Source organism: Microcaecilia unicolor, chromosome 6 (genome assembly GCF_901765095.1).
Source record: "Microcaecilia unicolor chromosome 6, aMicUni1.1, whole genome shotgun sequence".
Taxonomy (NCBI): Eukaryota; Metazoa; Chordata; class Amphibia; order Gymnophiona; family Siphonopidae; genus Microcaecilia; species Microcaecilia unicolor.
Genome location: NC_044036.1, coordinates 193,447,715 through 193,462,167, shown reverse-complemented (window position 1 = coordinate 193,462,167; position 14,453 = coordinate 193,447,715). Strand labels below are relative to the sequence as shown.

Sequence of the window (14,453 nt, the reverse complement as noted above, 5' to 3'; positions counted from 1 at the left end):
ATAAAAGTTTCCCTATACAGACCATTATAGCTCATCAGCAATCTTATGTTGGCAAGTCTCATGCACCCACTTCCTCATTGGCCCAGCGAGTACAATCAGTATTTAAATGTTGCCCTAAATCTTACGATTTCTTATAAAATTGCTCTATATAAGTTGATAAAGGTGGCAGCTTTCAAATTGCAATAAGTTATTTCTCTCCATTGGTTGCTGATATAGTGTAGTCTCCAGTTTACCATCAAAATTCATAATCCATAGGTCCATAAATTCAATCTTGTTATTGTCTGATGATATTACAAACTTGATATTAGGGTCCAGATCATTGAACCGTGTTACAAACTCTTGTAACTTTGAAAACGAATCTGTCCAAATGAAAAAAATGTCATCCAAAAACTTTCTCCATAACATAACTGATTTGAAAGCTGGCATAGGGTAAATCTTGGTGATTTCCAATTTGTCCATATATAGGGTGGCCATTGATAGAGCTAAAGTTGCCCCGTCGTGACCCCCTGTATCTGTCTATAATAAGCCCCATTATTCCAAAAGTTAATTTGTGTAATAACCAATTGAGCCATATCAAGCATTAATTATGTAGAAATCCGCTGAGGCAGTTGCCAACATGTCAACACTTGTGAGATGACTGCTAAAACTACGTCTTGAAGTATCTTTGTGTTTAATGAGGTAACATCTATAGTTTCCAATATAGTGGATTCAGATAATAGTGGCAATGTCTCTAAAGTTCATAACAAATGGATTGAGTCTTTTTTGAAAGATTTAATTTTCACCATCTAGACCCACGAAAAACTGTCCACAAATTTAGACAAGGGCTCAAGTATAGAATTGCGAGTTGATACAAATGGCTGACCTGGTGGCCTTTCCTTCAACTTATGAATTTTAGGCAGAGAATAAATCTTAGGTGTTCTAGGATGTTCCTCCTTCAGGAAAATAGCTTCTTTATCAGTTGTTATGCCTCGCTTATAAGCCTGTCCACCAACACTTCAATCTTGTCACTGTGGCATTCGGATCTTCATTCAGTTTATAATATGAAGTGGTGTCCAACAGTTGACTCTGGACTTCATCCCAATAAGCCTGTTTATCTTGTATTACATTGGCTCCTCCCTTATCTGCCTTCATAATAATATATGTTGATGAAGCGCTCATTTCTTCCAAAGCTGCATATTCCTCCGTAGAAAGATTCCACTTCTCATATGCCCAAGAATCCTCCAGTGCTCTTAAATCTCTCAAAAGAAGATCTTTAAAAGTTGAAACAACCAGGTTCATCGGTCTGGGAGGATACCACCACGGAACTGGTTTGCAAACAGAAATATCTGTACTGCTAGGATTATCTAGGCAGTAGATTTTCAATTTCAATTTGCATAAAAATGTAAAGAAACAACCCTTAATCTAAATGGATCATACCTAGTCATTGGCACAAATCCAAGTCCACGGTCAAGAACTTTAAGTTGTCAAGGTGACAATTCCACTCCTGATATATTAATCACGGACGCCATCGATTTATACAGGTTCTCATCCCCCCTCCTTCCGATGATTTCTCTTTGTTTCTCTGGTTTACCTTGCCTCGGTCTCCCTTTACAGGTGGTTTCTCCGGATGTTGCTTTCCCCGTTGGCTTTCTTGATTCTTGTTGATCTCCACTATCATCACTGCCCTCTTCAGATTCTCCTGAAGAACTTTCAAACGCCACCATCTTTTTTTTCCTCGCTCCCTCATATTTTTGATTCCATGTGGATACATGACTAAGTTGGTAATCCTTTTCATCCCTTTTCAGTTTTTTGAAACATTTGGTTTAAAAGGATTTTTCCATCCTCCTTTTTATTACCAGGCAGTATCTGTTTGGAATTCATTGCCAGACTTTAAGAAATCATTGAAGGTTTTTTTGTAAAAAAACTTTTTTTGGTATTTGCGGAATATAAATTTCTGTATAGTGTAATGTAACGTAACTGTGTTACACTGAGTGATCAGTAGCTCATGTCTTGTTAATGTAAAAACAACAACAAAAAAAGCCAAAACAAAATAACCGTGGCTTTCTGTGTATCGGTGTCAAAAGGGGCAAGTTAGAAAATGACTGCTGGTAAGACACAACTGAGCACCTCCCTTGCCCCTCCCATAAAGGAGCCACAATCCCTGAAGATGGAAATCTGTGTCATGGGTTCAATTTGAACCAAAATGAAGGTGGCATTTCCCTACTGCCGAGCATTGTGGGTGCAATTTAAACTGGAATGGAGTCACAATAGAACCAGGGGACACAAGATGAAGCTAGAATATGGTAGATTTAAAACAAACAAGAGAAAGTTTTTCTTTACTCAGTGTGTAGTTGGACTCTGGAACTCGTTGCCGGAAAATGTAGTGACATCAGCTGGACTTACGGAGTTTAAAGGGGGTTTGGACATATTCCTGAGGGAAAAGTCCATTGAACATTATTAAAAATTAAATTTTTTTTTGTTTAGTTTTTTTTTTTTTTTTTTTTGGGGGGGGGGGGGGTGTTGCCGGGTTCTTGAAGGCTGGATTGGCCACTGTCGGAGACAGGATGCTGGGCTTGATGGACCATTGGTCTTTTCCCAGTATGGCAGTGCTTATGTTCTATGTTCTTATGTTTGGGGGAGGGGGGTTCAACCCTGTCCTGCAATTCTAGAATATCCATGGTGTTTATACTTTTGATTTTTCTCCATCATTTGCACATATCTTATATAGATCCATGTGGCTGTCCTAAAAACCTGATCAGCTTCAGGGAATCGAAACTGGGTTAAAAAACCCTCCCTGCCTTCCATCATACTTAGAGGAGTTTGAAAAGCACGCAGGAATTGAAGGAAAGGAATTGCTTGTCACAAAATGTGATATAACAGAAAAGATACAAAACAAAGTATAAGATGAAACATTTCTTTATTGGATTAACGATGCATTTGAGTAGCTTTCAGGAGCTAATGTGTGTTTCCTCCTCAGAACAAACGTAATTCTTACTGAACCGGAAAGGGAGCCTAAAGATACCAATAGGCATCAGAGCTGTAATCGTAAGAATTTTGGGATTCAGAGGTGAAGTAAAATGATGATCCTGTGAATGTCCAAAGACTTTTCTGCCAATGTTGCTGAAAATTCAGCTTCTGAAGAGCTTTGAGTTTGAAAGAGCATGCAGAGTAACAGAAATTACCCAGGCAAACTCTTTTATCGGGACTCCTGCAGAAAGTCAAGCTGTGAGTGCCTGTGCTGTGGAAAAGGAAGAGAAGGTTGATCTAAATAAAGTTACAACATGGAAATGGAAAGTTACTGGCAATGTGAGAGCAACTCTGCAAAGAAAGCCAAGTCAGACTGGTCTATCCAGTGAGGATGAAAGTCACTGGATCCGGAAGAACTATAAGGTTTTACTGATTCCCTGTTGGAAAACAAAATGGAGACTCTGCAAGTTATTTGGAGAGTTCCAGTATGAGATCCAATAGATATGGCTAAGGAACTAAGTACTGATTTTATTTGCACAGTTACAATTGCAAAAAAAAAAAAAAAAAAAGTCGTTATACAAGCCTGGATTTAAATTTTTTTTTTAATTTGCAAATTTACTAACTGCAGAAAACCTGATCATATCCAAGAGGCCTAGAAAGAATTACCAGGAGTCAATTTGTGTGAAGCTTGCATAATTTCGGGGTCTCTCTGCTTTGCAGGTACATTTTGGTCTCCTCTAGGACTCTGTGTGAAAAATCTTCAAGTTTTTTTCCCTCTGAAATGCACCACAGTAAGCCTAAGTTTATATGGGAATTCTGCAATGTGTGGCAACATGTCATTTAACCAGTGCGTATTTCCTAGCAAAAAAGGTGCCGGTACTCAAATGCTAGGCTACTCTTCAGGGGTGGGGTGAACACTGAGGGACCCATCCCACAATAGCCAAGCCCCCTGCAACCGGTCACAGAATGTATGACAAGGCGGAAGTGGTGTGTAGAGCCTGAGCTCTTTCATTAAACCTTGGGGTCCATGGGTCAATTTTAGCAGACAATGGAGGTGCCGGTACTCAGTACCTCCTCAAAAAAAGCCCTGCATTTAACTCTAAGTGTCAGCCATCCAGTTTTCCAGCCGTGTACAATTTTCTTAGACAAAGAGGAGAAGGAGACGTGGAGCTCTGTCAATAAGAAACTGTTTTTATGAGGCCTGAGATCTCATGCTGTGGTATAGTCTGCCAGGCAGTATTGGAGTTTTTATAGAATTAGCTACACTTTGGATGCCAGTTCAAGACTGGTTATGCCAACAGACTTCTGGTAATTGTAAACTGGACTTTTGCTACTCAGTGCGAGGAATTTAAATATAGGATGGATCAGAGGAGGGGCAGATGGGTTAGGTATGTCTTGTAGGGGGGATTAGGAGGAGGTAGGCTTGTGTGGGGGCAGGTGTAGTCTGTACATCACCTCCAGTTTTTTCCAAGTCAAGTGGTTGGAAAATGCAAATATAAAATACATTTTTAGGGTTTATTTTAGGAGCCTCTCCACGTGTAAATAGCTGCATTAACATATGTAGCTAACTTCCAAGTGGTAGTATTGTAAGACTGCCTCTAGGAGGTCATTTTGAATTGAGCTGGATAGGGCAGGAACAGAGGGGACCGTTCCTGCCTTGCTCCAGTAAAGTACCAGAGATCACCTCTAGGTAGGTCCCAGGGGTGGTTGAGGGTCCTGGATCAGAACTAGTGTTGGGGGGGTATAGTAGGTTGGGATCTGAACTGAATGGGGGGGGGGTGTATTGGGGAGACTGAAGCCAGGAAGGGGGTGGTATGGGAGATGTCAGAAACGAGTGTATAGAGGGGATTGGGAGGGGGGGGAGGGAACAGGGGGATTGGAAGTGGTAGGAGATGGGTTTGGAGGATCACAGTCAGGTGGCAACCCAGAAGTTATGCAGGTATTGACTGGGCAAAGTTTGGACTGCCTGATTAGTTATGTGGACACCAGTACTTAAATACCTTCTGTGCCTGCATAACTGCCGGCTCCTCACTGACTGGCCAAAGACCACGCCAGCACTAACCAGTCAGTGCCTGAGGCCCCGATGCTCAGAAGCCAAACACAGGCACCAGGGCCGGTCAAACCCAGTAAGCGGGGTAAGCACCGCAGGGAGAGCGCCTGCCTTCAAGGGCGCCGCCGCGCCGCCATACCACGCCGCCCTTGGGGGTTTAAATCTTTTACTTACCAGCGTCCGCGTCATTTCAAAACCCTGCCCGTCTCTAGCCTTCCCTCCCTTCGTGAGTTCGTTCCCGCAGAGTCCCACCTTCTGATGTCATTTCCTCGAGGGCGGACCTCTACGGGAACGAACTCACGAAGGGAGGGAAGGCTAGAGACGGGCAGGGCTTTGAAATGACGCAGCTGCTGGGATGGAGGTAAATTTTTAAAAAGACTTAAACCACGCAGGGTGGCAAGAAGACAAAGAGGGATGTTGGGGGGAGAAGAGGGCGGGCAGGTGGGCATAAATGGGAGGGGGATGGAGGCGAAGGAGAATTGCTGGACAGGGGCAGGGTGGGAGAAGAGAGGATATGGGGGGGGGGGGGCGCCAACTGATAGTCTGCAGGAGGGCACCAGAGACCCTAGGACCAGTCCTGACAGACGCTAGAGGCCATTAGCACTGGACTAGCGCCTACATTCGCCAGCACTATATGTTCAGAAGGTCCTTACAAGGCAAATGGAGCTTATCAGTGATCAGCGATAGTTGCAATCAAATGCAGGCAAAAGGATTAAAATGAGGTCGTTTCACATTCCCTTCGATACATAGAAAATGGCACCCCTGAAGAAGGTCACCCTACCGCACAAAACCATATGCCAGCTCGGAGCAGGCGTTGCTCATGTCCAGCAAAGTGATGGGGTGGAGGTCCCCTTTCTTTCCATGTAGGGACATGTGGGGTGCAGAAGAGAGTTTTGAGGATTTGGAAGGAGTTTCAGCCGGTGTGCTGCGGGAATGTGAGGAAAAGGAATCCTCTTCCCCCATGGCAACCGTTCTGCGGAAATGTGAGGGGGCCTCAGGGAGGCCTTGTGAGAGGAGCGAGGACACACAGACTGCTGCAGTCTCCAGGTCCCGTTCCACTGCCCCTTGCTCTTGGGACGGTTTTCTGTCTTTGCTGCACTGCTGTCTCCCCCCCCCCCCCCCCCCCCCCCCCCATGTTGGGCTGAATACTGACTCATTAGATACTAAAGCCTGCTGAAATGCTGGGATCTGAGAGGGTTGGGAGTCTCAAGATGCAGTTTGCAATCATTGGGGCGGAACCAGTTCAGGGATGTGAGTATGGGAAATGAGTCATTATATAATAGCCTGTTTTTAAAACAATGAATGGGATTAAAACAATGAATGGGATTAAGTGAATGGATAAATGTTTACCAGAGAAGGAGGAAAAATATATCAGGAACAAGGGAAATGGTAAGACTGCAGCATAACTGAAGAGAAGAGGGAGGTCATTTATTTTTTCTTAAGGTCTGCATTTTAGCACAGTTTATACTCAAAAACATGAGAGAGAACCTCACTGGAAAATAACTCGGAGAAAAAGGATATATTTTGATGATTCAACAAAGACTGAACAATACCAGTCCTTGTGTGAAAAAGGCTGTGAACCCTTCAAAGGATATGAACTGTTGGCATCTAGTTGAGCAGCACTAACTTTAACTTTTCTGTGGCAGCTGAATCAGTCTCGCATCGTGGTGGAAGATTTTGAGAGCTTCCCTTCATGAACACATTGCTTCAGGTTTTGCCACATTTCAGTAGGGTTTGGATCAGACCTGACACTCTCTTGTAGAATTTTCTCATTTCTAAAGCAGAATTCTTGGTTCCATCGATGATGGCAAGCCATCCAGATTCAGATGTGGTGGTTTTACTTTGGAAGGCAACGCTTGGTTTTTGCAGCGGTGACACCGTGCCTGGCAGAGGGAAGTCAGCCAGTGCACTGCTCTGCTGTCTTGTGAGCAGATTGTGGTTCACAAGAGTTGGATTCTGAAGGAGCTGTGGTCTGGCACAGCAGTGTTGGACTGGAAGGGAAATGAAGGTTAAGAAGAGAAGGGAAAGTCTCTCAGTAGTTCTGAATAGAGCCTCATTACATTATTGCACCACTAAGGTTCAATTCCGGTTTAGCTTGTAGATAGGGCTCGGAGGGGTGGGGGGCGGTCTGGCCCAGCCTGGCCCTCACTTCCCTCAGTTCACTCAAATAATGTTCTCAGATAAGTCCAGCACATTGGGAGTGGAGGGATATAACTCATGCTTTTCAGTTGTAGCTCAAGGTGAGTTATGTTCAGGTACATGAGGTATTTCCCTGTCTCTGAAGGGCTCACAGTCTGATCCTGTACATGAAGCAATGAAAGAGTTAATTGGGACTTACCTAAGATCACATGCCACAGCAGTGGGATTTGAACTCCAGCTTCCCTGGTTCTCAGCCTGCTGCTTTAATCATTAGGCCACTGCTCCACTCTGCTTTAATCTGGCTTCTAGGATATCTATAATAACTTAGCATGAATTGGGGATACTGCATGCAACGATCTGATAAAAATATGGTAGCTGATGCAGAGACACCCATCTTGTCTTCCCAGTCCATCGGATCTCAGAAACGAGATGGACTGGGGCCCTCAGGACAAATTTCTAAAGCAGTGGTGGTTTTTGACTAGGACTTGTTTGCCAGACACCCACAATGAATATCCATCCAGTATTTGCATACATTAGATCTACAGTGTGGCTTAACTTGCATAGCTAAGCTGTAGTGAAAACACATCCTGTTTGCGGAGTTTAAAAGCCTATGTTGACTCTGAACCTTTACCCATAGTTGTTCTGAATGGATTCCCTCCTAGTCTACTCCTGTTCTTTTGTCAAAGTTTAGGGCCTGAGTTCAACCTGTCAGTTTTTTCTGTTCCTAACTCCAGGTTTGTTTGACAACAGCATCTGGCACCAAATTTTGACAGGCACCGGCGCATCACTATTGTTGTACCTGTCCAGCTGCTGTGCAGAAGCAGAAACTCCTAACCTGGATTCTGCACAGAACCCACCAAGCATGACGGTAGCAAGCTATGCTACTATGGTGTGGCCACACAGGGCTCAGGGGAGGTGGGGGTGGAAAAATGTGCCCCATCATTGCCTCCTCTGCTTGACTGAGCACTAGGGGGCATATGACACAGGGTGGATTTCTGGCTCAGGACAGTCCTGCCTTCATAAGTACACAAGTATTGCCACACTGGAACAGACCAAAGGTCCATCAAGCCCAGCATCCTGTTTCCAACAGTGGCCAATCCAGGTCACAAATAACTGGCAAGATCCCGAAAAAGTTCAATACATTTAATGCTGCTTATTCCAGAAATAAGCAGGGGATTTTCCCCAAGTCAATTTAATAATGGTCTATGGACGTTTCCTTTAGGAAGCTGTCCAGACATTTTTTAAACCCCGCTAAGCTAACCGCCTTTACCATATTCTCTGGCAATGAATTCCAGAGTTTAATTACACATTGAGTGAAGAAACATTTTCTCCTATTCGTATTAAATTTACTACTTTGTAGCTTCATCGCATGCCGTCTAGTCCTAGTATTTTTGGAAAGAGTAAATAAATGATTCACTCCACTCATTATTTTATAGACCTCTATCATATCTCCCCTCAGCCGTCTTTTCTCCAAGCTGAAGAGCCCTAGACGCTTCAGCCTTTCCTCATAGGGAAGTCATCCCATCCCCTTTATCAATTCCAAGCCCCCTCTCACGTTGACAAGTCCTGTGTCATTCCACTCTCTGCTTGCATGGGTTGCCATAGTAGCTGGAAGGGTGTGTAAGCAGAGGGGGCAGAGTGTGTCTTGATGCCTTATCAGCATTGTGGGGGGGGGGGGGGAAACTTGTAGGCTTCACACTGAATTCAGGATTAGGAGGTGCTGCTTTGTTCAGGACTGACTGCTATTGTAGGGGCAAAGGGGAGGGGAAAAACCTGGATGGCACAGTTGGGAGTGAGACATCCCCTTTCTCCTCCCCATTACCTATGGGTGACCTTGCTTAAATCTGATACTGCCTGTTGTATTGTAAACCTGTAAAGAATGGCATTGGACACTCCTCAGGATGCCACCCCACCTACATTTCAGATGAGTTTAATCATCAGGACTCTGGAGAATGATAAATCTGCCCACATCTCTAGAGGACTTGGGGTTTTGGGGGGTTAGAGAGTGGGCAGCAGCAGCCTGTAGGTTTTCTGTAGCTGGTTAAAAGGCTTATTCCCCAAACCTGCTAAGTCCAGTGCAACTATTATGGACTTATTTGGGGAATAAGCCCTTCAGTTTTAGTCTGAAGTATTGTAATAATTTTCTGATCAGCCAGGAATGTTTAGTAACATCTGCTGCCGTCTCACAGGGTGAAATTATCCCATTTTCCTTTGCATTTGGAAGCTTCACGGCAGACGTTTCCATGGTTTGATCTCCATATCGGTACAAAAATCCTTTCTTACAATCCAACAAACCTACAACTGTGAACTGTGGCCTGTTGTCTCTTCGGTATTTACCACTGTCAACATGTTGTCTATTTGCTGCACTGCTGCCCACTAGTAATTATCCAAGTCCTAGATGCTTCCTCTCGGGATAGACACTCCTAGATCTCCAGCCTTTCTTCATGTCCCCTAAATTAACTCTGCTCTGTGCCTGTTAAATTTGGCAGAAGTAGATCTGTGTTTCACACCACAGGCCTTCTGGGGCTTGAGTTCAGTAGGTTAACTTGCAGCAAGATTTTAGTACACACAGTGCCTGCATGAGTCTCATCTGCTGAGCATTATGGGTACTAGTTTCACAGTGAAATGAAGGTGATAAATAGATATAAAACAAAACATGGAAAATAAAGTAAAATGATACCTTTTTTATTGGATTAACTTAGTACATTTTTTTATTAGCTTTCGAAGGTAACCCTTCTTCAGATCAGAAATAAGCAAATGTTGGCACGCATCAGTATAAGTGAAACACAAAGGCATTTCAGTGACAGTCTCACAGGAAGAGGGTGGGGTGAGTTACGTGAGAAACAGGGGGAGCTGGGTGGATGAGAGACAGGGAGAGATTGATGGTTGATGAGGGTGACAAAGTAGTAGAATTTTATGGTTTATAATGGGCTAGAAAACCCAGATCTTAGTTAATTTCTTTGTCTAGTGGGTGTCAAAATATTTAATCAGATTGTCTTAAAGTTTAGTATTCTCACCATAAAATCATTGATGCAGTGTTTTGGTTTTGTAAAGTGCTGTCCCACAGAGGTGACATCCTGGTTGGCACTGGCATTTTTCATATGATGTCCATGTAGATTAAATCTCGACTTTAGCATCTGGCTTTTTCCTCTTTTACACTGAATGATATATACCACATTTGAAGATGAGCATGTGAAGGATTCGTTTATTGTTGAATATTTTTCCTTTGTGAATGACTGTAGGATCCCGTGAAATGTGTTTGCACAGTTTGCAGCTGGATATATTGCAAGAATGTTTTCCACTCTCTTCTTTTTGAGTTGCTATTGGTTTCTGCTTTTCACTAGTTTGTGTTTTAAGTTGGGTGGCTGTCTGAAGGCCAGCACTGGTGGGGCTGGGAATATCTCTTTCGGTAATTCATCCTCCTGGAGTAGTGGCTGTAGATCTTTTATGATTTTTCTCAATTTTTCTAGTTCTGGGTTGTATGTCACTACGAGGGGATTCTCTCTCTGTGGCTTTCTTTTCCTTGTACTGAAATAGGTTTTCCCTGGGTATTTTAAGGGTGGAGGCAACCTTCTTAGAGATTATTTGGGGGTTGTAGCCTTTTTGTTTTGAAGGCTACAACCCCAAAATAGCATAACCGATCTAGGTGCGAGCATTTACACCAGCTCTCTTGACAGTTCCCCCTGCTTTTGCTTAAAAGATACTAGTAATCATTTCTACAGCTCTACTAAATGTACGCAGTGCAGTACGCATTATATGCATGCAATTTCTCTGTCCCTCACAATCTGAGTTTTTGTACCTGGTGCAATGGAGGGTTAAGTGACTTGCCCAGGGTTACAAGGAGCTGCACTGGGAACTGGACCCAGTTCCCCAGGATCTCGGTCTGCTGCACTAACAATTAAGCTACTCCTCCACTCACGAATTTAACCTGTTATACTAGTATTGTATAAAAGTCAGTAGGTGTCTACTTCTCTTTATCAAATAGGCATACTCTTGATGCCTGTCCCTTAGTCTGCCCCATGAGCCTGGCTTAGATTAGCATCGGAGTGTCCTAAAGATGCAAGACTCTTAAGGTGCTCCCTACAGTTTTGAAGCAATTTTTGCCTGTTGCTGTGGTTAGCCCTGAGTTTTCAGCTACGTCAAGACTGCTGTATGGTGGAACAGGCCACTCATAATAGCTTCTGTTTTAGTTCCAAACACAAGTGGGTGTCTCTTACATGAACAATTTCCAGTCCAACTGGAAGGGTTGATGTAGCTTTATGGAGTCTATTCTGACACCGTTGATATGCGACATAAGCAAAACACGAGGATATGAATCTAATGTAACAGAAGTAGATAAGTGTGTGTGAAAGGAACAGAAGCCCAATAAAATCTGTCGGCTGTGATAGCCACCCTGCTACAGCCAGTTTCCTCCAACCTACTTAATTTGTGTGCTCTTGCTCTAGAAATAAGAGTTGGCATGAGCAAAGTGTTACAGGTAGCCGGTAGAGCTGCAGCTTCAGGAGCCATGACATGAATTATTAACTTAGGGATATGTAAGACACTGTCTCAGATCTCTTTGTGTTTCCTTCCTTTGCAGGACACCTGTCAAATGATTAAGAATTACCTGGAGGAGGACCTGGGTCGCTACATTGTGAACGTCACCACAGCAGCTCAGCTCTGCAGCCAGACTCTTTGCAGTGCCAACGGGCGTTGCTTGCGGCAAGAGAACTACACAAATGCTTACCTGCACCTTTCTGCAGCCAGTTTCCGCATTTCTCAGCACAGGTCGCCGGCCCTGAAAGCTGAGGGTCAGCTCTCTGGTATGGACATTGAGAATTTCCGAGTCCAGTTTCGGTGCCAGTGTTACGTAGGCTGGCATGGACGGAGCTGTGAGCTGAGTGATCCGATGAGAGGAGGAGCAACGACGACCCATGTTGCCCATACCGTAGCGCTATTAACATCAGTGTTGCTGTTCTGTGTAGCCAGACTTTGAGCGAGCAGCAGCGATGGGACGCTGTGGCCGCTCCGTATTGGATGGCTCCAGGATGAGAGATTGGGAATGAGGGGGCCTTGAACCCTGCTGTCAAGGACTGAGGCACTTAGTAGACAACAAAAATACCTCTCCCATCTACTGCCACAAAATCCCCAGACTGCAAAAGGGAAAACATGGAAATTATTTAAAAACAAAGCTTAAAAAGTCAATTTTTTATAACTCTGGTTAGTTTTTTTGTTTCATTTTGATTTATTTGGAATTTATACAATCAGACTTAATAGAGTGGGTAGAAAAGAGTAATGCAGAGAGTGCAGAACCTGTTGCCTCCAAATCCTTTACGTGGAATCAGCACGACTGGTTTCTAGCCTGGATTCAGTGAGGATGGTCGTGTCTGTTCAGCGCATGTGTTCACATTGTGTATAACATAAGATTTGACTTAAACAGAGTCCGAGCCTTCAATGGGTATGGGACAATTTGGACAGCATGTAAGGGAAGCTCATATGGCCAGCAAGCATGTATTTACAGTGTTACATATGTGGCACGTTTCTTCTCCTTTTGCTCCCTGCCTATATCTGTTCCTCTGCTGTAAGACACAAGCCAAACTCCGTCAGCCCCTGTGGAACTGCTGATTAGGAAGTTGCCAAGGGCAGGTATAAGCAAAACACACAGGGCTGTACCAGCCCAGGGCCACTCCCAGGTACCTGCCCGGCTCACAGCTTGGCTGCCAGTGCTGTCAGCTGGATCCCTTAACTTCTTTGTGTCCCCATCTCTTCACCTGTGTAGAGACAAGGTGAAGATGGGGCCCTATTTATGAAAACAGGAAGGGAGGAGGAAACATTAATTGTGAAGGGTATGAGGATGCTTGGATGGCAGGTCTTTACTTGCTGTGGCCATGATGTCATGGGATGTTCTGTATTACAAGAATCGCTGGATAAATAGTGATTAAAGAAAGGGGAGAGTGTGATGTTTTTATTACCTTGGAACTGATTGGAGTTGCTGTGTGGATTTCCACCCTTGCCTGAAGCGTGGAGGGAAGCCTGTGTTGTTGCTAATGCTCTGTCAAAAAGTACTGATCCTGGTGGCAGCATTAGTAGTGGGGGAGTGAAAGAGGCAACTGGCAGCTGGAGGATATAATTGTGTCTATAAAGATATATTTATTTTGAACAACTTAAGGACAACATTTAAAAGAGATGCCTACCAACTCAAGCTCATTCATGTTATCGTACCCGACAGCCACGTTTTCACTGCATTGCCTGTAGCAGGAGTACAAAACAATCACTTGTGTGCATAAATTAAACAGCTGTAGGAAATCAAAATATAGAACAAAAATAAGAGAAGGGAGAGAATAAACAAAACCGAACTGTCCAATGTACTGTGTGGATCACTAGACTCGGAAGGATAGTATTCTAAATGTGTATATGAAAAATACTTCAAAAATGTGCTCGGAGCCTTTAGGGTCAGATTCTATATATATATAGCGCCTGAAAATTCCGCACGGAAAAAAAAATACGCCTAGGCGTAGTCTGTAAAGTACGGCTAAATTTTCTAGAATAGGCTTAAATTTCCTCACGTTGTATAGAATACGCTGAGCACCTCTGCATGCAACCAAAATATAGTTGCGGCCATTTATGCGAAAATCCTGATGCCTAAATTAGGCGCAGAGCAGATGTATTCTATAACAACGTGCATAGATTTTTTTTGAAACGCCCACGCCACGCCCACTTTTCAGCTATGTGACTTAAAATTTACATGCACGACGTTACAGAATAAGCTTAGTGAGTTGTGCGCGTAAGTCTTAATGCCAAATAGTGCTAGTGCTGATATTGTTAACATCCAATTAACAGCGCTGATTAGTGAGTTAACCAATTAAGTTATGCACATTGTTATAGAATACGCTTCGATTTCCACGCAGAAATTAAGGCGCCATATATAGAATCCCGGGGTAACGTATACTGAATCGCAGCTTACTTTTCCGGGGCACATGACAGGAGGGATAATAAGAGATACTGATCAGAGGTGTAGCTGGCGGGGGCGGAGGTGCGCAAGGGGAGCAGTTGGTCTAAAAGGATTTTGAAAGAAAACTGTTCCTATATGCAATGAAAAATGAGCGTGTGTGTGTAAATAGGGATTAAAATTAAAATGTGCTCACCTAGGGCTGGCTGATGGCTGGTGTCATCGGGGTTTTACAGCCCCATTGTGGATGCTGCCAGTGGTTCTGGAGCTGCCGGTGGGGCTGTTGTTTGGGCTGTGTGTTGTAAGCTTTGGAGCCTGTGGCCTCCAAGAGTGCTGCTGGGAGTAGCAGAGCTGAGACAGCCATGAACCTAGAAGTGTATGGGACTGCAA

At 43.9% G+C, this 14,453-nt stretch overlaps 1 protein-coding gene across 7 annotated transcripts in view; it reads left to right on the top strand.

Annotated features, from left to right (window-relative positions):
- Window positions 1-13,822, top strand: part of LOC115471915 (hyaluronidase-2-like) — a 97,826-nt gene extending 84,004 nt beyond the window's left edge. For 6 of the 7 annotated variants that reach the window (XM_030205855.1, XM_030205856.1, XM_030205854.1 and 3 more), the window contains one exon: window positions 11,715-13,822. In XM_030205855.1, coding sequence (XP_030061715.1) covers window positions 11,715-12,110 — 396 coding nt within the window. In that variant the 3' untranslated portion in view covers window positions 12,111-13,822. The remainder of the gene's footprint in view (window positions 1-11,714) is intronic. The other variant, XR_003942445.1, reaches the window with a different exon arrangement.
- The last annotated feature ends 631 nt before the right edge of the window (window positions 13,823-14,453 follow it).